Source organism: Centroberyx affinis, unplaced genomic scaffold (assembly GCF_046629955.1).
Source record: "Centroberyx affinis isolate AG114_WGS23_722 - 3 ecotype Tasmania unplaced genomic scaffold, CSIRO-AGI_Caff_v1 ptg001396l_1, whole genome shotgun sequence".
Taxonomy (NCBI): domain Eukaryota; kingdom Metazoa; phylum Chordata; class Actinopteri; order Beryciformes; family Berycidae; genus Centroberyx; species Centroberyx affinis.
In genome coordinates this window covers 218,533-243,368 of record NW_027279878.1, presented here as the reverse complement: position 1 = coordinate 243,368, position 24,836 = coordinate 218,533, and the positions used below count along the sequence as shown (strand labels likewise).

General features: G+C 38.9%; 1 protein-coding gene across 1 annotated transcript; it reads left to right on the top strand.

Moving 5' to 3' along the window:
* Window positions 1–4,988: 4,988 nt before the first annotated feature.
* usp53b (ubiquitin specific peptidase 53b) lies at window positions 4,989–21,744 on the top strand. Its single transcript, XM_071526290.1, has 16 exons — window positions 4,989–5,082; window positions 5,616–5,776; window positions 6,051–6,143; window positions 6,447–6,581; window positions 7,042–7,155; window positions 7,371–7,453; window positions 8,511–8,616; window positions 9,402–9,548; window positions 10,007–10,156; window positions 10,272–10,440; window positions 13,962–14,084; window positions 14,230–14,956; window positions 18,110–18,171; window positions 20,514–20,592; window positions 20,692–21,557; window positions 21,668–21,744. The coding sequence occupies exons 1-16, from the start codon at window positions 4,989–4,991 to the stop codon at window positions 21,742–21,744; spliced, it is 3,186 nt and encodes a 1,061-aa protein (XP_071382391.1).
* The last annotated feature ends 3,092 nt before the right edge of the window (window positions 21,745–24,836 follow it).

Below are 24,836 nucleotides of genomic sequence, written 5' to 3'. Positions count from 1 at the left end.
GTGATGTTGGACAAGATGTCCAGTCTACATCCTCACAATGACAGAATTCGAATGTTTCAATGCAACACAGACGTTGATGGCTGTGAACACAGTAGTTGGAAATGCTCATTCAGTAATCTTGAGAAAATAACTTCACTTTTCATGCCAAAGATGTTGCTTAGATGTTGTCGGATCCTGTTTACCAAATAGAGGTTGTATGAAAATAACAGTAGTCCATGTGGTGTAACTGATGTTCATTTTCATCTACATCATATCCAGAGAGGTCAAACAATACCAACCAGGTAGGGGAGTCTTCTAAAACTGAACACCAAAGAACATGGGCTCTGACTGATGTCATGGAGCTGTACCATTCACAATGAATGGGTTACTAGTCCTATGGAAACATTGTTTATGGATTCCATACTTTGACTTTTCATACATACTGTATATGTTCTGTATTTCATAGCTATATAAGCTATGACCATACCCTGCACAGAATAATATATATTAAAAAAAAGGATATTGTCACATATGCCTTCTCTGGGGCTGCATGATGGCATCAAATTATAGATTAGAGGTAAAATATAAATCTTCCATATTGTTCCTTGGCAATAGGAGTAGGGAGGTGGTATGTTTTCAGTAACAACCTATGGCATAGCAACACCATGTATGAATGCTGATTACAGAGAGTATTCCCTCAGTGATATTTGGAGTGGAGCTCACAGACTGAAGTGACTAATTGCCATGGGGCTGCACAAGATAAATGGATTAATTGAATGTTATTGAATGCATGCAGGTTGTGTGATCACTTTAACTTTTTTTGTTGTAGTAATTATGTAACCATGTAACCGCAGGGTTCAAATCCCCTCTGTCTCTCCCAATCTTTTCTGTTTCTCTCCACTGTAAACTATCAAATAAAGGCTGAAAATAATAAAAAGAAATCATCTTTAATAAAAATACTACACAGAATTTGCATTACATTCACAGAGAATGGCCAACACTGCAGTATAGGCAACATCAAGCCGGATATCAAGTCAGATAAGAAAGAGTTCTCTTACTTTTTGAGCTTTTTTACTCTTATAATGATACGGATCATCTTACTATAACTTTTTAATGAGTTATGGCAGATGTGAATTTAGATCATTTTTATTTATTTCTTTTTGGCATTTTCATGCTTTATTTGACAGAGAGATAGTTAGAGAGAGACAGGAAGGTACGGGAGAGAGGGGTGAGGGTGAGAGAGAGGGGAGGACATGCAGAAAATTACTGCGGGCGGGATTCGAACCCGGGTCGCTGCGGGAAGGACTGAGCCTTATGCGCTCTACTCGGTAAACTTCCCTGATAGATTGGTATTATTTTGCCCTCTCTGAGCAGGAGGTGGATCAAAACCAAAAATTAGATTTTCCTTTTGCTAAATTGTAAAATGTTTTGAGACTTAATATGTGTAAAGCAATTTTGGAGGATCAGTTGATTGGTGACTGGGGTTTATGGGAAATAGAACTGGTGGCATACTGGAAGAGGGTGCTGTGTTTTCATTTGATGCGGGAGTATTCCTATAGGCCCTTTTCACGTCGTCATGGTAACAGCTTCCATACTGAGAAACCGGTGCATCACAACTTCCTGTGGGGCTTATTGACAAACCAATCCAACAAAGACAACAAAAACAACACAATTGCAATGGTTACTAGCACTAGATACATAATGTAATGACGTTATGCAAATGAGGTGATGAAGCTAAAACTCCCCTTCATCATCAAAGAGGGACGTTTAGGTGAAGAACTTGTAGCCTTTCTCCAGTTTAGATCCAGGAGTCAACAAAAATAGTCAGTTTGTACTTCACCAGTGTTCATTTTGGGCGGGTTGTGGAGCGAGCAGGACGTTGTAATGTACCTGTTTCTCAATGCAGAAGCTGTTACCATGACGATGTGAAAAGGGCCTATAGAGGCTAAAGTCTGATACTGGAAACTGGAACAGAGAATGCCAGTGCTGATGGAAGTTACTGATGAAAGATTAGACACAAAAGCCAAGTGCAATAATAACCTGTACGGATCAGTTGGTGGACTTCATAAGGTAAGGTGAGGTGTTCACAACAGCTCAGCAGAGTAGAGCTCTGGAGCCTAATATTCTCAACCTTTTTTATAAATAATACTACAGTAAGAAGTCTTCTCGTGTCTCTGGGGAGGCTTCACTGCTATAGCTGGGGTTGGGCTTACAGCAGAATGTATTACGCTGAACAAAACCCTGCCAGTTCCTTGAGATAAGATCAGAGAGATGCTATGTACAGCTATATATATACATAATGCTATGTGGCTGGGACTATAAAAAGATGTATCATCAAAAGTGGTTCCTCTATGATTTATGAGCCAGCGAGCGCCTATTTAGTATTTCTCTCTGCTCCGTTCATTCTTAGACTGTAATTCAGTGAGGATTTATCTGTATCAGAATTCATAAATAGCATGTTTCACTATATTTTTCACAGCCTGGCCCACGTGCTGCACACACACACACACACACACACACACATACACACGCACTGTAAATAATCTACCAGACTCCATTGACACACTATATTTAAAGAAAGCGAGAATAGCAGCAGCAGATGAACACTTAGCACAGAGCATGATGATGGTAAACTGAATTAATAACAACACAGCGCCATAAAATGACACATTTTATCTTGTATTAGTAAAAAGATTTTGCAAATCTGACTTTTTAAAAAAAAATTGAAATCAGCATAAGATTGGAAAGACAGATACATAGCCTACTTGGTGTATAAAGAAGCACATAACACCACGCCAATCCTCTCTATCAGAACTGGGACAAATCCCTCAAAACTCAGCTGCAGGAAAAAAAAGAAAAAAAAAGAAAAAACAGCAAAGGAAAAGAAAGAGAGAGTCTGCCCTCCTTGGACCGTCAGCCCAGTTCAATCCTCCTGCCTTCCTTCAAAACCTGCTCAGCCTGCAGGCTTTCCCCTGCCAGGCCCTCCATCTGCCCCAGTTTCGTGGTTTCACACCCAATACCTGTTTACTGAGGCACCAGGGACACCGAGCCATAAAGACCGAGCTATTTCTGACGTTTTTAGACAAACTACACTTTTCACTCCCTGCTGCCAAATCCCTGTTCACTCTATCCATAGGCTTCCACCAGGACTAGTGAGTTGAGAAAGAGGAAGGAATCATAACAATTAACTTCTTATCCAGTGTGACTTGTGATATTTAAACTACACTTAGATTTTGGCACTTGCACCCCTCTTACATGGACTCCATATAAAACAGCATTCTATTCTGTTACATTTTTAGTGATGAACACAGTGGCTTTTACAAAAAAAAGCAGGCCAGGTTCAGTCCCCTTAGTGCTGCATGATTATGAAACCAGCGCAGTCATGTGATGTCTTCTCTCATCATCATCATGACAAGTTGGAAGTCTGACCTTCCGCCAGAACACAGTTTGCCATGCAGGGATTGGGGATTGCAATACGGCAGACAGTGCACTTCAGGCTACACTAGGGGCGGAGTTTGACCTCCCAAGTCTCAAAACATCACTAATCCGCGTCGGACATTCTGGCACAGGCCATCACTGGCCCCGTTGTACGATAAGAGACGGTTTTTAATCGAAATAACACTGTGCCGGGCTGGATCTGTGTGCGAGACCGGAGAGAGACTCGGGCTGCCGCGTTGTGTGTGCGCGTATCGGCGGGACTGGAATCGCTCCGGAGCAAATGCTGCACTGTAACAGATAGTGCGTTACATGCGTCTGCTCTGACCATATCTGCAGTCATTTTTTTTTTTTGAGTAAATTTTATTTGCAAGATGATCCATTGAGAACGAAGTGGTGGGATTCGTGTGTTGACAGCCGGACCGCCCTGCGTGTTTATTATAGGCTCGCAGTCAAGTACCCTCCCTTTAAAGGTGAGTGTGCGCCTATTATTTCTTATTTTGTGAAATCATGATTGCAAGTTGCGGCATATTTTGTTATGCTACTGTAGCTGACCGGCGCTGTTCCCGTGCAGCTCTCGCCAAAGCTGAGCAGCATGTCTCCTGCTGTGGGAGCAGTCGGAGCTATTCGGGAAGATGTTTTATAACGCGTGAAAACACAAATAATAATAAATAAAAAAAAGTTGCCTGCCAGTAAAGCGTTTATCTCCTCTAGATGCACCCTAGGCTGAGGATGGGCGATTGTATAAGAATGCAGGCCTGATGGCATCACATGGTGTCAGTGAGGTTGTTGCATGTTTACATCAGTGATGAGCAACGAAACACAAGCGAAGGCTATTTTAAAGCTAAAGGCAGGGCCAAGTGTATAGTGTAAAGGACAGAGGATCACTGCAGATAAAACAACATGACCTGCCTGATGAGGCATCTGGACATCTGGTAGTCCTCCTGTCTGCAATTCAGTGGGATGAAATTATGTTTTCAGTGCTCAAATGAAAAGCTGCAGGTGTAAAGTGTAATGGTTTAATATAGGCTTTTTTGTGTCACAGTTATACTGTAGTTTGATGTAAGGTTAGGGTTGAAATTAAAAATAATAGCCTACAGCTCATAATATACACAATAATACACACAACTCAAGCTCAGGTCTTAACTCCATTAATTCTGAGCAGTACATACTCACAGTACATTGATTTTATAGTGTCAAAATAAACATGAATGAACTTCAAACTAGTGTTTATCTGGTACATTGAGGCCATTTTGATTAGGGGAAAAAAGCTTCATGTTTGGCTTTCTGTGTTGCTATACTCTTTTGTTCATGTTAGGCTTGAAGAATTGGGTATTGGGCTACTTTTTACGAGTTAAAAGCCTTAAATGTATGGTTATTCTTCTGTTCTGCATTGCTAGTTGCACTGCACACTACTGCATGTCATACTAATAATCCCATGCTTAGCACATGATTTATCTCTTCTCTCCAGATTTTGTCCGGTTGTCATTCGATGTCCAGCAGCACACGGCTGAGGCTGCCCTGTGGCTGATCCCGACCATGCCTTCAACCGCCAGCTGTGGAGGTGCGTGGGGATGAGATGGATGGAGCCCATGGCCAGACCAGCGCACCAGCTCCCTCCGCCCAGCATGTCCAGCTGCAGCAAGTCTCCCCCCATCTCTGGAGAAGGTGGATAACATGATTCATCTGGCGTCTAACCAAATCAGTCATTTGGATTAGTGATGTAATGAAAACTGTGTCCAAGCTGAACTGAATTTTCATCCAGAGCTGCTTATTATACTTCTACAGTACCATGCAATAATAGGCCCGGACAGGAAATCGCATTTTGAATTGCCAACATCACCAACAGCACTAAATGAGGACACACTGAAATATACAGGTTTTGCTGTGCATTTTGAGTTTTGCTTTAAAGTATATATTTGTATTTGTTTTCTATTCTTTATTCTTTATTAAGATCCCCATAAGTTGACTCCTCAGCGACCGCTAGTCTTCCTAGAACTATAACAAGTCCAGAACATCCGTCATAAAACATTATAACGTGTTATTTAAGGTTAGGCAATCACATCACATGTAGAGGAAATCACATCAACACATAAAAACACAAACACACATGAATACAAACAGAAAGACACACCCTTGTACACTCAACAAAATATCAAACAGAACAAAAAAAATAAAAAAAACTTGTGATATTTCATCAGGTGCGGGCTCTAACTCAATGGCATGGGTGAAGATCTTCAAGAAACCTGGAGGGGGCTTGAAGAAATCCTACCAGCCGGGGAGCATGCTGTCTCTGGCTCTCACCAAAGGCCTGCTGAACGAGCCGGGTCAGAACAGCTGCTTCCTCAACAGTGCTGTTCAGGTCAGCTTCCAGTGGACAATCATATTATACTGAAAGACAGATCCTTCACTGAACTGAAGGGTTACGAATCTGTCTCAATACTTATTTGAAACAAAAAAATCCTGGTAGAGATCTTCGGCATCAACCATGTTAATTAATTAATAAGTAATTTAGTTGGAGATGTCGATATTTCCTTAGAGTAAGCTATAGAAATCCTTGAATGGAAATATCACATGATACAACAAACAGTTTCAGTTATGATGAGTATCAGTATTCTGTTGTTGAACCTTCACAGGTGCTTTGGCAGCTGGACATTTTCAGGAGAAGTTTGAGGCAGCTCTCAGGTCACTTCTGTCTTGGTGATGCCTGCATCTTCTGCGCTTTGAAGGTTAGTATTTATTCAAATTACTGTACATAAAGCCAAACCTGTCATCAATTTGTTTCCGTTAGTATTGTTAAAGTATTGTTAAAATCTCAGACTACACTGGAATGTTTCTTCGTGATCTTTACTGGTGATTCAAAAGATTATTTTTGATGATTTGAATGTGGAATCTGGTATTATTTGGTACAGAACAAAAGGCATCAGCAGATACGTTTTTGTGTTCAGTCACATTGTTTTCTCTTTCATCATTAGGAGCTTTATATACCATTTTTGACTACAAGTAAATTATTGTTTTTTTCTCTTTTTCAGAGTATTTTCAGCCAGTTTCAGCAGAGTCGGGAGCGTGTGCTGCCCTCGGACAGTCTGCGTAACGCACTGGCTGAAACCTTTAAGGATGAGCAGCGTTTCCAGCTCGGCCTGATGGATGACGCTGCTGAGTGCTTTGTACGTCGACACGGCAGCTTCAGTTTAGGGGCATGCTGGTTTTTAAGTGAATATTCAGTGGGAAGACCTCTGCTCAGTACTGTGGGTTAGTTGACCTGTAGGAAAGGAAGCAGAGGTCACAGACAAAATACCTAAACTCTCTGTCATCACCAGTATACCTAAGTGAAAGTGTGAAGCATTTAGGTCTCAGGCTTTTTAATCTGACATGTTAGGACTATGGATATACTTTGAAATACACAAGTTCAATTATAAACTTTATTTATTTGATTTAACAGTGTTTTGAGTTTTTTCTCTTCTCCAATGCCTATATTTCTCCATACATTTACCTAGTTCTAGTATGTTTAAAGTTTCTGAATGTATACAAGTTTTGTTATTGTGAGTTGTATATGAATTTTGTTTAGTTATATTTACCATGTATTCAACTCTGGCATTGTATCTGCTCTTATTTCTTCCATACTAGGAGAACATATTGGAGCGGATTCATTTACACATTGTTTCAGACACTGCAACTGATGCTTGTTCATCCAAATCCTGCATTACCCATCAGAAGTTTGCAATGATGCTTTATGAGCAGGTAAATATTTTTTTTCATTTTTTTTGCAAGTTGACATTTAAACTGCTATATGTAAAAATAAGGCAAAATACAGTATTACTTTTTCCTACACCAGCTGTAACAGAACTAATGAGGCAAATAGTACGGCTGCAACATGGTTGTAAATATCATTTAGTGAGTGTAAATGTTAAATGTTATAACAATCTGTAAAATCATGTTCATCTTTTCTTTTGTAGTTTGTGTGTCGCTGTTGTGGTGCATCTTCAGATCCCCACCCATTCACAGAATTAGTACATTACGTCTCGACCACTGCTTTATGGTGAGTATAGTACCTCCGTTTACTACCAATCCTGGCTGAAATGCTAATCCTGATTTTGATAAATATTATGGTCACAAATATCAACTGATCACTTTTTTGCATCTTAAATCAACACAGTTTTTCCTTTCGGTCCTTCAGCAGCCATACAGTAGCTAAAGAGTCTCTAAATCAGCATTAGATTGACACTGAATATTTCACTTTCACTGTAGTCGTTGTTCATAGTCCTACACTTTCCCTTGAGGATGTAACTGTTCCTGTTGGAACCTCATGGATTGGGAGACACGCAAAAATGTTCCCATTATAGAAATGTGTGTAGTGGTGAGAAGTCAAGCACGCATATTACTGGGTTTTGCAATGATTTCTGAGGCGATTTAATCACCTTGTCATATTACTTTGAGGTGCAACAAAAACCCAAAACAGCAGTTTGCACAGCTGAGCACATGTTTCCAAGCCTAACTATTATCAGTGGGTGTACCTGTTACTTACCCAAGCTTAGGTGAAGGTGCCAGGTAATCATTTGGTTGTTCATTATCTGAAGTTCATGCAACGGCTGTGTGTTTATGTGTATTGGTCTCAGCGCTCATTGTGAATAGCTGAGGAGCGTAAGCAGGAGCACTTGATTTGATACAGCAGGTGCTCTCATAGAAATTGAATTACATGTTATAAATATTGCTAAATAGGAAATTAAATGTTCTTAATATTGTTAAATTAGATGATTCTGATATTCAATCATGGGATCTAAAATTGCAATAAAGGATGTATAGCTAAATTTCTCTTAGTAGTATCTTTTAGTAGTGATCATTTTTTTTAAGAATAACTCCCAGTCTATTCTTTTATGTTGTGATTATCCTATTATTTTCTTAAACTGCTGTTGCTCTTTTTGTGAAGCACTTTGTAACCCTTGGTTTTGCAAGGTGCTAAATAAATAAAGTCTTACCTACGTACTTATCCAATGAGGGTACAAATGTTGGTGAAAATAATAATATATGGGACTTTTTCAATTTCAACAAAACCTCAACCATCCAACGTCCACACAGTCTCTTTCTTTATGCCACAGCCAACAGGTTGATCGCATGATGGGGAAGAATGAGCGGCTGCGGTCCGACATGTTTGGAGAATTGCTGCAGGCAGCAAACAACATTGGCGACCTGCGAACCTGCCCGGTATGTGGCTCAGGGTGGCTGCTTGTTGCACTCTGAAGTTGCTCTGAAAGAAGTTACAGACAGTTACAACTTCACCAAGTGGTGGCTAAACACTTCCCCATGTCTTTCTCATGTGTTTTCAAGCACCTGTTTGCATTTAACCACAGATGAATGTTGATTAACAGTTAGCATGGTAAAATGACTACAGCTGATTCTTGTGAATGTGCAGAGTGCGCTGACTCTCTCTGTGCTTTCCGCTGTGACATGGCACTTGAAGCGGCCGGAAGGAGAGGGTGCCAGACTAGTGTTAGGATATAAATAGCAGTAAGGGCTTATCCACTGTTTCTCTCTCATCTGTATTGGCTACTGCTGTCTACCATTTCAGTGTGCGTCAGATTGGTGTAGCTAAGTGCTCTGTTCCCTTAACCCTTTATTCTTCCATAAATCACAAGCTACAGTATGGACTTAATGACAGTGACATGTCTGTGCTGACGTTATGTATTTGTCTTTTGAACCTTTGAAACCAGCCTTGATTATATTAGCAATTTGGTGGTCATTTTTAAAATGATAAATCACATTAATTTGACAAATAAATGCTAGAAGGAAATGGATTTAGTAGCTTGTTTTGGTGTGTGTGTGTGTGTGAGTGAAAGTCACAACTTAAACAATTGTGCACCGGAGATTGTTCCTATATTTTTTTGTAATTGTAATGTTTTTGACTTGTAAAACGTCTATGAACAAACTTTGGTAGGATCAATTGTGAATTTTTAGTGAATATATAATGTTTTTTATTGCATGTTTTGCAGAGCAACTGTGGTCAGAGCATCAAGATCCGCCGTGTCCTCATGAACTGTCCAGAGATCGTCACTATTGGATTTGTATGGGACGCGGAGCAGTCTGATCTTACGGACGATGTCATCAGGTCACTTGGTCCCCGTCTGAACCTCTCCGGGGTAAGAGCTGACTCGGCAGTTTAAATGCACTTTAAGACCTCAACAAACAAATGCAAGGGCAGTGTATATTTTGCTGCCTGTAAACAAACCAGTCCTGACGACAAACAGGCACAGTATGTAGCTCCATATCCTCTAAAAGGACACACTCTGTAGAAAGAAGAATTACCACTTGTGGTATAAGAGCTTTGTTCCAAAATGAGATATCCACCAGCTGAATAATTAAACACCTACTTTAGCAAAATGACATAACATAGTTCTCAGCTGTGTTATGACTTTTGTTAATAAATTAGTAACATTGTTGAAGGTCAGTGTATTGTAATCTTTTTTTTCATAACTTATATTTAGTGATAGTCTTCAAGGCTATCAAAAAGTTTGTATCCTCACACTATGTGATGATTTAGCATCTGCCAAAGAGCAAAATGTGTAGCTCTAACTTGTCTGAATTTGTTGTCTTTCAGCTTTTTAATCGCGTCACTGATGAGAATGCCAAAAGGAGTGAGCTGCATCTGGTGGGGATGATCTGTTTTTCGAGTAAACATTACTCAGCCTTCGCCTATCACACCAAATCTTCAAAATGGATGTTTTTTGATGATGCTACTGTGAAGGAGGTTAGGAGCCGTGTTATTACGCTGCTTTTTTTGGCATCAAGTCTACTTCCTCTTAAAAAAACGATCATACGTATGTGTGTCACACTGCTCTTAGATCACACTTTTCTTTTCCCAGATCGGATCCAAATGGAAAGATGTTGCCTCTAAATGTATCCGGGGACATTTCCAGCCACTGCTTTTATTTTACACCAATCCTGAGGGGAGTCCCATATCCAGTGAAGATGCACCAAGGCAAACCACCATGTGTTCCCGCTACAAGGCCCAAGTAAATGGTGACATGACAGGTAAGACAAGCCTTTTAAACCTTAAAGCAGTCAGCATGAATGGGTCTAATCTAATACATTTATACTGTAAACACATTTGTCCACTGCACTCCTCATGGACTTCCAAGATGCATGTATTTGGCATTTTTTTGAAAGATAAAGTCTTATCTTCCATATGAGTTGTGTACATCTTTGTTTAGGCATAGAGACTATTCTCTAGGCATTCTGGCCTGTTTTCAACTGTTTTCACTGGACTATATGGCCTTGCTGGATTTACTGCTATCTCTAGCAATGTGGTTCTCTTCCAGGATTCAACTATGTAGTTAAATGTCAGGGTTTTTTTTTCACAGTTTTATGACATAACCTTGAGAAACCACATGTTACAATAATGGTAATAAATCATAATAATATATCATATATCATAATAATATACTATAATATCATAATTCACTCATAATAATTGTTTGGTGCACATTACCCAAGGTGTTTTTATCAATTCACATTAACATATTTAGGTTTTCATTGTTCTTGCATAGTGTAAATGCAAGTTTAATGTATATCTGCACTTTTACGTTTAGTAAAATTCCCCCAAAAATGCATTGAACTGATCTGGGGCATTTGATTTTTCTGGGGGATATTTCCAAACTTTTAAGTCAGGAAAGGAAATTTGTTTGAGAGCCACACTGTAACATAGATGATGTTGTGGAAAAACATTTTTTTAATTCTAAATGTATGCATACTAACGTAACATTAGGCAGCTAATGTTCTTCCTCAGGTCATTACACCATATGAGTTGACTCTGTGTGGGGGTGAGATCAGCGTAGAACCACACACACACACACACACACACACACACACAAACACACTTATCTTCTAGTCTCATAGAGACCAGAGATATTTTGGTCCTTATTTCTCAAAGGTTTATTACCATTATAATGAAATATTATTTCTCAGTTATGTCATACCTGATATAATATAAATGTAAAATTACTGAAATCACTTTCTACTTGCTGTATAGGCCTACTGCAGGTTATACAAGGTAGCCAGTTGAGGTTTCCATGGAGATATCCACATTTAAATTGTGTAACACCAGTGGGTATTTTCTGCCAGAAAGCAACTGCTGTAAGAGCAATAAAGATTACCAGTTGTAACTTTTTGGGGAACTTGAGGTGCATTGAAGCGGAAACATAGTGTATAAAGTAATAAAAATTAATAAACTAGGATCAGGATTAGAGTACTGATCATTTTCAATTTGTCTGATAATGTCATTCCCTAAAATCCCAATCTATTTGAGCATCAAAAACAATTTTTGAAAGTATCACTAAATGGTATTAAATATTAAAATTAAATGTTAAACCAATGACAGTGCTATGAGAATAATGATTTCACTAGACAAATTACAGTTATGGTTTGCATTGGGATTGAGAGAGAGTGCTATTAAAGCGTTCCCCGGTCAGAAAGATTGTCCTGCCCTGTGTGCCGGGTTGAACTTGACATGAGGATGATGCTTCTGTTGCATGCAGATTACCACCCACGCCTGCCTCCCTAATCCCTGCTCCTGCGGCCAGGCGCACTCCACAGATCTCACTCCTCCCCTACGCATTTCCGATATTTGCTTCCATTAACTTATCTGCTTGGTTTTTTGGCAATGGCGCCTTGCTCTTTTAGATGGAGTGTTTTGCTTTAGAGTTGTGTCCAGGCATGGGAGTGGATTCCTGTTTTTGTGAAAATAAGTGTAAGTAATTGATTTGTTAGTTTTCAGCATGGTTCAGACTCTAATAGGGTTCTGTGGTAAGGCTTTTAAACATTTTTTGTATTTCTCCATATGCTTTTTATGTGACAGTATTCCATATTGTGGTTTATTGATGATTAACAGGATCTTTTTAAGAATTATTATTTTACTTTGGCAGTACATCTTAGAAAAAGTACATTTTTTTGTCATCTAGTTGTCTAGTTTATCTTCAGATGTACTCTTACAACTACAACCTTAACAAGATAATTGCCTCGTAATGTTACATTTGCATTATTAAGGCTGTAAAACTTGTCAGTATAGCTTCAGGCAACACTTTGAAGTGTGTATTAGTTAATTACTGGGCAGTTGGGTGTACACCATCTACACCTGATATTATTTTTGTTATTCAGTGGAACCAATCACTCAAGATTATTCTATATAAACAAGACTGAAAATCTATAATACTATAGCTTACTCGCAACTGTTTGTAACATTATGTCAACGAGGAACACATCCAGTTCCCATGCCCGTGCACACAGCTTTATCCAATTATTAACTACTTTAGGTTGTAGAGAGGCTAGACAGAGTTTCCCTCACCTGTCACTATAATTACATTATGCTGTTATTTTGTAGATCTTAACAGAAATGTGGACGAAGGAACCACTTCTTGAAAAAAAATAGGATGTTTTTGCCTACCGGACTTGATCATTCATTGAGACAGAGAATATAAACAAATGACAAACTTTAGTATTTATAAGTTCTCCTAGAAAGGTAAAGATGGGTGTACCCAAACTTGACAGCCAATCAGCAGTCAGTAGTCAAGTTAAGTCAAACTTAATTTACATAGCACTTTTCATACACAGGGAAGCTCAATGTGCTTCGCAGTAAAACATATGCAGAAACGGGAATATAGAGGATACAATTGCATGCTGTAGAATGTGGCTTAACATATCAGAAAAAGAAGACTTGTCTTGTTCCACTTTTTTAATATTAGTAGTTTGTAATAGTCTTACAAAAGAGCAGCTTCTTCATCTCTTCCGTTACGTATAGCAGTGGATTTTCTGCAACTTTTTATCATACAATCTTGTTAGAAGTTGCACTGAAGAGTTGAGTAAAAGTGAAAGAAAGTGGCAATTATTGGGTAAATGTGTGGAGTCGGTGTTTGAAGCTTGCATAGCCTCTCTCTTTCTCACATAGGCCGGCTTGCTACAGAGGCAAAGAAACCCATCATAGGGTTGGCAAAGGGCAGCAGTAGTATGTCTTATTATAGCTAATGATGCAGTGGCATCTGTTTGGTGAGATTTGTCTCCTGCATCCTCTGCAGCAAAGATGCAAGGTAAGAGAGCACTGCATTTCAAATAAGACTACTACATTGAAATTTGAAATGAACAACAAGAGAAGAGACAATTATGAGCTAGCTGGGTGGTCGGAGAGTCCTCAAGGGACCCAGTGTACACCCTATTGTAAATGTCTTTGAGGATGTCATAAGATCCAGGGACCTCTGATGAAGTTTATATGCCAGAGAATTGTGTGTTGTAAAACTCTTGACCCTTCTAAGTTAATTTAACACAAAGTTGTGTTGTTATTATGCAGTAGTATGGTGCAGGATGCTTTCTGCAGGCAGAGAGAATTTAGGGACAAATCACAATTATTTTCTACCTCCTCAGTTGACGTCAGGCGGAGGTTAGTTCAGGACAGATATAAACATTCTAATTTCAAGGGCCTCAAGTGGAATTTTGCAACCATCAAGTATGCTCTCTGTATCGTAGAGCAACTAACTCATCTGCCATTTTGATTATTTTTTTCTCAGTGAAGCGTCCCCTTGGCAGTCCAAATAAATTCCAGGAACCTTTCATGGAGAATTTGCAGCGGCCTGGTGAGACATCGAAAAAGGATAGGGGGCATCGTAGAACTGACCCATCACAACACAAAGGTACAGTATAGTGTACGCATCTTACAACACATTGATGTTAGAGAGGCAAAAGCAATGACATAAAATAGCAGGCCAGTGTATATACCTGTGTCAGAACATGTATGAAATGGTCATTCCAAAAATGCTCTATGTCCACTCCTTTTAGAGATGGCGCATGCTAGATCTTCATCTCCCCCGGAGAATGGACTGAGGCCACCTGCAGACCAGAAACTAAAGAGCTGTCCACGGACTGAGAAGTCACTAAGCCATTCAAGCAGAGGATCTCAGGAGCCACGTGGGCAGTCCCTTGGTGTACAGGGCGGTGGGCATAGCCGGAGGAACAACACTTCCCCCGGTTGCTATGATCAGGATGGCTGCCAGGAGCAATGGGAGAAAGGCGGGGGAGGAGGAAGCCGCAGCAAACCCAAGTCCACATGGAGACCCATTCGGGAGGTGTTAAATGTGGATAGTGTACTCAACGAACTGGAGCAGCGTCGTCAGCAGCAACATGATAGCCCGCGGCGCAGTAAGCCTTCCTCCCAGGAGAGGGTGCACACCGAACAAGGCCGAGACCGTGAGCGGGAGTATGTCCGGAACAGAGACGACCGGAAGCAGAAGTGTTTGATGACTATCTATGAGGATGAGCAGCGGCATGAGACAGAGAGCCACAGCTCTTTGGAGTCAGAGAGCAGGTCCAACCAACAGAGGGGCGGCAGACTGAAGGGTGGCCCCAAGACCCTGTTGCGTAGCGACACCTGGACCATTCAAAGGACAGAGTCTGGCTACGAGAGCAGTGATAGACTTAGCAGTGGCTCCACCAATCCCGACTCACCTGGGGTAGATGGCTTTGCTGGTAAAGACCAGAAATTAACACCAGAGGCACAGATGCAAAGGTAAGAAACAATTGTCTATTATTCAATGTACTCTTGTGTTTCTTGAAGGTTGGAGGTTCCACATTAAAGAAATAGGTAACCTGTTATTTTACAGTCACCCTAAGTACTAGGTGTTTACCAGGTAAATTCATGGTAATAGTAAATGACCATTTATTTAACAGGTAAATTACCGTATTTGTAAATTAGCAAGTAATTAGGCCTGTAAATGAGTAGGTACTGTAACAAAATCTTGAGAGCTGAGCTGACAGCTGAATTACTTTAACATATGTCTTATATAACTTATCAGTTCAAGTAACTACATTGTAGTTGAGTTTAACAGCATAATTCCAAGGGACTTAAGGTACACTTTCTTAGAAATAATTTCTCTATTATCCATCAAATAAGGGAAAATCTTTTTGGTTCTGCAGGATTATATTAGCAATGCACTTTTAAAACTTTCCATTATTATCTTTTTTAAATATATTAATTATTTGTGGCTCTACCCACTTGGAAAGGGTTTAATAAACTTCCGATGGAAACTATGAAATTGTGAGAATTGTGTGAAGTTGTGGGAATTTCATTAATAATGACCTCCAACAGACCACATACTTTTCATCTACTTTCTTGGTACATTAATACTCAATACTGAGTACATTGTGAGATTCATTTCTACTGCATGGCTACCATGTATGCATTGATTTTCTTGGAAATCATGGTAAAACTACTTAGTATTCAGTTTACTCAGTAAGAAAGATTAAACTGCACTGTAAAAGGAAGCAGCGCTTAATTTTATGGTCTGACCTGGTTATTCTCACATCCTTTCCCAATGCAGTAATGACAAATGTACCATACTGTACATGTTCTGCAATAAGCATTACAAGGTACAGAGTAAGCATGATGAAACTGGACTGCAAAACATTTGGTCCAACACACACAGTGAGTTTTCCATGTAATACAGATAGACTCTAGTGTCATTTATTGTCTGCAGTGTTACAAAGTAAAATTTACAATTTGTAGTGTAAGTAAATGGAAATTGAGCTCTAAAAGGAATGCAAAGTTAAAGCTATGTATCTTTGTTAGCTAGCTGTTCTAAAGTTTTTGCTAGCTCCTCATCATCAATTAAATAAAGTCAATTAAACATTTAATCAAAGAATACTTTGTCACAAAACATTATATGCATTTTTTTTTTATCAATAAATGGAGTGAAGCTGAATATCTACCCACCAGTCTTAGTTTTATTGTCTTTATTACTGACTTTATTTCATTGATGATGAGTAACTTGCTAAAAGTTTAGCTTTAGCTGTGGAAGGTGTGTAATGTTTGCTAACAAAGAGAAATGGCCTGTTGCATTTCTAGCAGCTAATGTTGAAATGTGACTTTTGTTTTAGATTTGGGGTTGGAGCTGAATGGCAGACCGCTTGTTTTGATTTTATATTGCAAGCAGCAATACAGGGCTACTGCCTGAACCAAGGTGTGTGTGTGTGTGTGTGTGTGTGTGGGGTTGTGTCTGGCGTTTTTTCCAGCAGCAAAATCGGATAATGCTCGCCACATAAATTAGCCACTTATGCAAATTTTGTTCCCAGTTGTTGTGGTGGCCTAGTAATTTTAAGAAGAGGGTTATCTTTTTTTCATCCTCTGTTACATGAATCTGTCAAGTTCAGTACTTTCTGGTAGTATGAAAGCACCATCATTTTTTTTTATCGAAATCCGTAATCTAGATTTAATCTAGATTTGTCTATTTTAAATGTAATGAACATATATTCTTTGAAAAAATAACAACCATTTTGAATGCAGGCAGTTAAGATACTGTTTTTGTGTTATGGGCTCTGTTTGGCCCTTGGCTGTTCTGACTAAATGTTGTACTTAGTATCTTTGCAGAACATGTCCAGCACAAATTGTCGGGATTGCATAGAAAAGGAAATAACCAACTGTAAAGGATATGCTAAGAACTGGTAACAGACAACTATGGCAACAGACAATGCTTGTTTTTACAGTCCAGTCTAGTTTACTTACTGAGTAAATTGTTATTTTCTTTTACTTAGCCTACCTACCTTTGTAGAACATACCTGTCATATATTGGTCTTAAGTGAACTGAAAAGGAAATGACCAAGGACGTGGTAAAAACCTGGTAATTCCATGTAAAACACCAGCTCATGAGAAATACAAGAGGTGTTATCAAGTGATTAAGATGTGATTTCTAGGTTTTTACCTACTTAGTTACGGCTGTAATTACTTGTTAATTTACTATTCTTATTTGTATTCACATGGTAAAGCCTAGTACTTTGGTGACTGTAAAAGGAAGGGGTACCAAGAAATATACTGGTGTTATTGAGTTCTTGACAATTTTTATTATTTTTTTTACCACTTCAGATCCACCTACAAACCATAGGGTGTGCAATTAGATATCTAATTTAAAATACCCATATTGAGTGAGATTCCAATTGTCACTGAATTTTTCCTTTGCAAATTATATGACAATTTCTTATGTAGTGCTCAGAATGACACTTGAAAATGGAAGGACAAGTATTTATTATATTATTATTAATTTTGCAAAATATAGCTGATATTATTGACAGTTGTCTCTGAGCTGTCTCTCAGAGCTGATTCTAACTGGGAATCATTTGTGCTCCCAGTAAACTTTGGAATGGCCTTAATCTCAGTCACACTTACAGTGCAATTCCTGGGTGCAGTGTATGCTTTGCCTGTTGCGTTAGCAGAGAATAGGTCTTAGGGAAGGCCACTTTGGAATGAAACGTAACCCAAAATGACAAGGAGCAACACTGCCAACTTAAGGAGGCTAGGTGGGGTTGCACACTTGGTCTGTACAACATTATGATGAGTTTCCTTGGTGATTAGTTTGCATATCGGTTTTTACTAATGAATCAGGACTGCAAGTGTTGCTCAAAACATAATAAAGCCACACAATCAAAAATAAACTACAGAGAATGTAAAACAAAAGCATGATGAAGGTAATCACCCAAACAATGAAAAACACCAGTATTTGCCTAGGAGTACAAGTACAAAAGCCAAACCCATTCAACCCACAATTTTAAATTGCCTGCAAACGTTAACCAGTTTTACAGAGGACTAATCATCCAACCAGCAAACCAGTGCCAAGTGAGGTGGCTTGAAAAACCACTGAGAATAATTTTAGTCTTTTGTTTTCAGTCAGAGCCAGCTGCACCAAAAAGGAGGCGATGCAAAACCAAGCATCATGTGCTCACCTTCACATAATGGTAAGTTCCAAGGTTTGGAAAGTGCGCTCAAGTCTTCCTGGCACAGTAAACACACAAATGTGCATTGTAGTATGGAATGATATACATTGCTGTCAGTAACCTTTGATCAATGCTTTGGATGGGTATTTAAATAAGAAATTAGCCTGCTGTTGTGTATGGCAAAGTGTTGGTAAAATAATTTAACCCCTGGCAACAATGTCAAATCAAGTCAACTTTATTTATCTAGTACTTCAAAAACACAAAACCAGTGTGTACGAAAGGCAGTGTGTATGAGAGGCAGAGCGTGGAACACCAACAGCAAAATGAAGACATAATGGGAATAAGAGCATGGTTAAAAGCATGAAATCAGAGCAATACAGCATAAAAGAGCATGTTATACACAGTGAAAAGCTCATGAATACAAATAGATGCAGCATTATGACCTAACCAATCATATCATTAACATGTTGGCTCACTCCTGTAGTGCTGCAGCAGTTACTGTGGGCCTGGTTGCCACAAGAATAATGGGGTTTCTTAAGATCAAATGCAAAAAGACAATGCTCTTCATTGTGTTTAAGAAAGAGCACTAAACTCAGAGTATATCAATGAAAGTAAACACTGTATATACCTTTTGTTGGTCTATGATGTTTATGAAAGTTTACATTTTCACTTTCACGCACATTGTATCATACGGTACACATCCATTTTTATGCATAAAAGTAAAAGTCCAGGTCCACATTTTCATTGCTTCATTGCTTCATTGAGTTTTCAAGCAGATATGCGCGATTTCATTCTCTCAGATGCTCACTAACTACCAGCCCAAGATCCCTTCCCAGAGCTCTGCTAAAGTTTGTTAAAGAGGAGTGGCTCAATAATTTACCCGATATCAGGTCATGAGCAAAAAAGCACCCACTAATCATCACCCTACTCTCACACTATCAAGAACTCATGTGCACATTACTACTCATTAATGTTACACACGCAAAAAAGATGCAGGATTTAAAAATAGAGGCTCCACTCTTTACCCTTTTCTCTGTTAAAGTAACTGAGATGGCAGCTTTTAAAGAAGCGAAAGCTAGTAAAGACTATGGCTAAAGGAAAGGCATGAAGACCTTGATGTTCCGACCTTTGTCATAATTGCAGTGAGTTAAGTCTTGCAAAACCGCATTCTTATATCTGTCACATCTAATCTGCATGTTACTGCAATACTTAGGAAGAAAAGATAAGATAATGACATTTTGAAACAGATGAGGGCAATGAATTGTTCATAGATTCTTGCACATCAGGGCATTTAGACAGTACGCTTTCAGGGATAAATTTTAATAGCTGTGTGTTGTGTATTTAGGTGTGTCCTGCGCAGTTTCATTGTTAAGAGTAAGAGTGTCCAAAAGATAAAAATACACTACTGCACTAACCATGTAATTCGTTGCTTGCCACATGAGAGCGGACCTTCCCAAATGAGGAGTTCTTGCCAGAGAATGACCCACGCAACTGTTTCCTACAGGGAGAAACCACACAGCTCATCTTATGTTTGTTGTTGTTTTCAACGAAAGCACATTATATTAGCATTTATTTTAACTTAAAGTAAAAATAATACATTATCTGCCTCTGATACTGGTAATGTACATTGGAGGAATAATCAATGTATTGCTCGACTTCTGAGCTTGTACTGGCTTCTTTAACCTAGTCACCCAATAAGCCCTGCACAGTCATTAATCTGATGATAATCCCAAAAAGCTCGTTCAGATAGCACAGCTGGACATGGCTGCTGGCATTGTCATAAATATCTTTCTGTTTTATGCAATGCCTCGGGCGTGCTTCGCTTGATACTTTATCGAGGCTATGTGCATCTAGCCAACGTTTCCAACCAACAGTTAAAGCTTTTATCCTTGCATGGACCTCTCCAGGGCAACAGCAAAGAAAAAAATAACACATCTATTTTTAAAGTGAAGGAATTCAGCATGCATGCTGCCTCTTACTGTGCTTGTGTACTCGACTGGTTCACCCAGCTGTGAGAGAGTGTCTAGTGAGATTAACTCTCTGCTGCCACCATGTGTCCATGTGAGAGGACAACAGCCTCCGAGTCCCATGTGTACAGCCTCCTTGTTGGATATGGAGGAGAATTGTTGTTCGTCTTTGCTGTGTCCACTTTTACCTTTTACCTTTGATATAATTTTAGCCTTATTTATTTGTGTTTGTGTGCCAATTTGATAATAGCTAAGACAAGTTTTACTTTTGTGATTTATATGATTTATATTCCATCAATTGTTGGCTTCCCAGAGATTACAGGAATATGATTGAATATGAGTTTCTTTTTTCTGATTCTTAGTACTGTGCTTTGACTAATTTTGTTTCATTTCTAGGTAAACATCAACCCAAAACTCAGGGAAAGAACTATGACCAAGTTTCACATTCACATCTAAAGTGTAGTCCAAGTTCAAGGTAGTGTTCTTTTGTTCTATACATTTTGGGGGCCTGAAATTAAAATGATCTGTCATTCTCTTGTGTGAACAATGTATGTTTATTTTCTCTTTTCTGCAGACGGAAATCAAAATACAACACGAGCACCTCCAGGAAAGGAGTGACTACAGAGAGGGATTCCACTAACTCTGATAGCAGGACTGTGCAGAGTGAACAGCAGGTGATGACAAACTGTAGAGGGCACAGTGGAGAAAGTCCAGCGCTGCGGCACATCGCGAAAACCAGCAGCTCAGAGTGGAACAGCTCAGACGATCTTGCTCTGTCTGAGCCTGAGGACCGGGACAGCGCTTACCGCTCCAGCAACAGTGAGGCCATGGCCTCTGACTCCCACTGCTGTCATCTGACCCTGCCACACCACCCGCACAGCAGTGTGACAGCAGAACCGCCCCAGCTGACCGGTCAGCGTCAGCCCGGCACAGCGGTGTCACCTCACCTTAGACCCGCCCAGCGAATCCCTCCTCACCAGGGTGAAACGAGCCATGCTGTGTTCTGCCCCAGGCTGCTTCAAGAACCCTTCCCACCAAGTCCGCGTCTTTCTACCAGAGTAGCCGCGTCCTATGTTAGTCCTCCCAGGAAGGCTGAGATTTCAGGCCACAGACCCTTCTCAGATGCAAGCTCCAAGTCGGGCTCTGACCCAGAGAGGAGCACCCCGTCGTCCTGCGACAGCGAGGAAAGACTAAGTGGATGCAGGTCTATCGGAGTAGTGGAGCAGGCGGCGCCCGCCCAAGAGGTTTCTCTGACAACGTACTTCAATGTGGACAACTGTATGACGGAAACGTACCGGCTCAAGTACCACAACCAGAGACCCCTCGTCCTGTCTGCCACGGTGCCGCGGACTGTGGTGGTGGCTGAGCGCAGGGAAGCCAGCCACACACTCCCCACGGACACACACTCACAAGATGTGCCAAAAACCAGACCTGATTCAAGTAAGCCTCTCTCGGTACGCTTGCAAACATGAAAGTTATTGTCACTGCACACACGGGCCAATTTAGTGAACCTTAATTTTAACTGAAAATGTATTTTGACTCTTCTACAGGCCATAATAGCAATAAGCCCACAGCAAAATGGAACCCAGTGACTGCCAAAGGACTGGATGAGCGTGGTTTTTTATGAGGGTGTTACTTGGTAAGTTCTGTTTACATGGATGGACAGCAGTCAGTACAGTATTAAGTCATTCAGTATTTACTGTAAAAGGGAAAGTATAACCAATCTTTGTGTGTTTTACAAGTCACTGTATTCTTATATGTGAGTTTGAACTGGATGCCAAAGAGTTTACAGAATGGAAATATGTTCTGAAGCCTAACATCTTCAAACTGAGTGGAATTTCAATTTATGCAAGCTTGTTACAAAACTAAAAACCTATTTTGAAATGCTGTTAAATATTGTTTGCTGGATTATCAGCTATCACAAATAATGTCTTCCATTAATCCCCAGTATTGCTGCAAAAGGAACATTTTTGCCAAAATCTGAGCTGTTTTCAGTCTGTTCAAACATTTTTTGAATCTTTTTTTGTATTATTCTCTTTTGATCACCTTCTGTTAAGTTTAAAATGCTGATATTTTTTATCTGTAATTCAGTAGATATGCTACAGAAATTATATATCACTATTGGTGAGGTAAGGCATGAAAACCTGTCGAAAATTGGTTAAATTCATTATACTGTGTACTGTAATTATACGTAAATGACAGAATGAATCAGGATGACAAATGAAAGCAGTTACAAAAACCATAACATGTTTATTAATAATAATAATAATAATACATTTAATTTGTAATGCACTTTTCATTAGAGGCAAATCTCAAAGTGCTAATGTGCATATTGTTTAATCACAATATGTTGAGATCTAGAGATTTGTTCAAGGTACCATATCAGACTCAGCAGCATCAGCAGCAGCAAATTGACATTTTATTTGTCAAGGTGTGCACTTGTCAGTGAAGAGTAGATTTTGGAAAGATTGGAAGATATTGGGAAGGTTTTCCATGAACGAAGTCATTAAAACATTTATACTCATAGTTACTGATTTGCGTCAACTATCATCTTTAATCAATTCTTTTTTGACATTTATATGTTAATGAATGACTGAGGGCTGCCCCTTCCTGGTCAACCTGTTTGGGTGTAAGAGTCTGTGGATAAACATCTTGTGTTAATTAATTGTTTTTAATGATTTGTCATATATCTGGCATCATGCCAGTATTCATAAATATGTATTGATCTTTGATAAATACTACTTCTAAAATGGTAATTTTGCACGACTGCATTCAATTTCTGGCAGACATTAATACAGGAAAACTGACTGTTGTATTGTCTACAAAAGCCCATTATTAGTCAGATTTCTGTAGTTGGGGCAGCCCTAGAGTGATTCTATAGGTCACTGTATACTATCATGCAACCTTGTGTATTATACATTTGTATGTGCTGGTGCTTGTAATCCTTTTTTGTAATGTGATGTCAAATTGTATTTTTTCAGTCTTCCACTTTAAATAGACAGATTTATAAAGCTCTGTATTTGCAGGTATTTTCAAAACTGATGCCAACATAAATAATATATCTATCTGACAATGACAATATCATCACCACATAGCGGCATTCGACCATGCAACAACACATTAAATTGCTCATAAGAATAATTTTATGAAACCTGCATGTGGCCTTTACAAAGTCTTAATAGCTAGCGTGTAGTAGAAGCATGAGCATGAAAATAACGGACTGTGAGTCCAGCAAATGTAAATTCTAATGGGTTTATTATTATAACTTAAAGGTTTTATGGCTTAGAAATGACAGCCAAAGTAGTATTTAATTCATTGAGTAGTTATTTGTAACCATAAATGATTTTAAAACATTTTAATTCTTTTTAAAATTGTTATTTTCTTTTTTTATGGAAGGCTTAAACCCACTTTGAATTTACACTTGAATGTTGTTCTCTACTCTTTTTCACTTAAGGACTCATAATTCTGGTTATGCATCCTTTGTAAATAGGAAAGTATGATGCAAACAATACGCTGCAAAACAACTGACAGTTCAACACATGCTATGCATACAGTAAAGTTACTGGGTAAGATTATATTAAAAGCAGTTTCCCTATTTTTAAAGCTTTGTATTCTGTAAAACATTCCTGATAACTCATCAAAATTATTAAGTATTTTTGAGCTTTCAAATATTAATATCAATGCATGTTTCCTTTTGTGCCCGCTGGAATTGCCAAGTCTAAAAGTCTATTCTTAAAAATATTTTTTTCATTCACTTTGTTTTTTTCTATTAAGAATAATCTTAGGTATTTTGCAACCATTTTAACTGCAAATACTCAGTTATTAAATTTGTTGTATATATATGTTGTGTGTGTGCTGTCTGACACCAGCTAATGGCACTTCCAATAGATTTGTTGCTGAGATTTCATGTGTGTACTCACTCCTAAACTTTTAATTTGAGAGAGTCCACGATTGGCATTTAAATCATCAGTTCAAAATAAAATGAAATTAAGTTATGAAGAATTAGTTGAATAGTCCTTTATTCTTTCAGAATATCTCTCACTGATCTACAGTGTTATAATTATTGACAGTAATTATTGACAAATGCCTTTACACAACTTTGATTGTGTTGTAGTCATTATACATTATTATACAACATTTTTGACCATGAATTTAAAATAGTATTTCATATTTTCCCTGGTTAAATCAGTCAATATATTGATGGAATTAGTTGAAGCTCAGGCAGAGCGTATTACTGTAATCAGATCTGTCAATGTTCATGACTTATTTGTGTCACCTTCAATGTGTTTTTTGTGTTTTCTTAACTGGTTATTGGCTATTTCATTTATTTATGATTTTTTCCTGTTATTGAATTAGTTTCTGTAACTGTATTATTCGGAATACTATTGTTTTCACACAAGCGATATTTTAAATTCTTAACTTTGTGTCTTCAGTTGTATCAAGAGTGCCTTCACATTTTCAGTGGGATATGATGTTTGCAAGTGTAATCACACCTAGAGAATGAAAACTGGAGGATGTCATGCAAATCTTTTGAATATGCAATGCTAATAGTGACATATCTGATGTGTGTGTGTGTGTGTGTGTGTGTGTGCGTGTGCGTGTGCGTGTGCACGTGCGTGTGTGCGTGCGTGCGTGCGTGCGTGTGTGTGGGAGGGATCTGTGAGGTCCAAAATTCCTAAAGTAGAGTATGGAAAATTACCACATGAAGATATTTTTCCT

What these genes read in the sequence shown, in the direction of transcription:
- usp53b (XM_071526290.1), top strand. Translation starts at nt 4,989, where the DNA reads ATGAGATGGATGGAGCCCATGGCCAGACCAGCGCACCAGCTCCCTCCG. An exon ending in TCCTCAACAGTGCTGTTCAG is followed by an intron (nt 5,777 to 6,050) that starts GTCAGCTTCCAG and finishes GAACCTTCACAG; the next exon opens with GTGCTTTGGCAGCTGGACAT. An exon ending in GCGACCTGCGAACCTGCCCG is followed by an intron (nt 8,617 to 9,401) that starts GTATGTGGCTCA and finishes CATGTTTTGCAG; the next exon opens with AGCAACTGTGGTCAGAGCAT.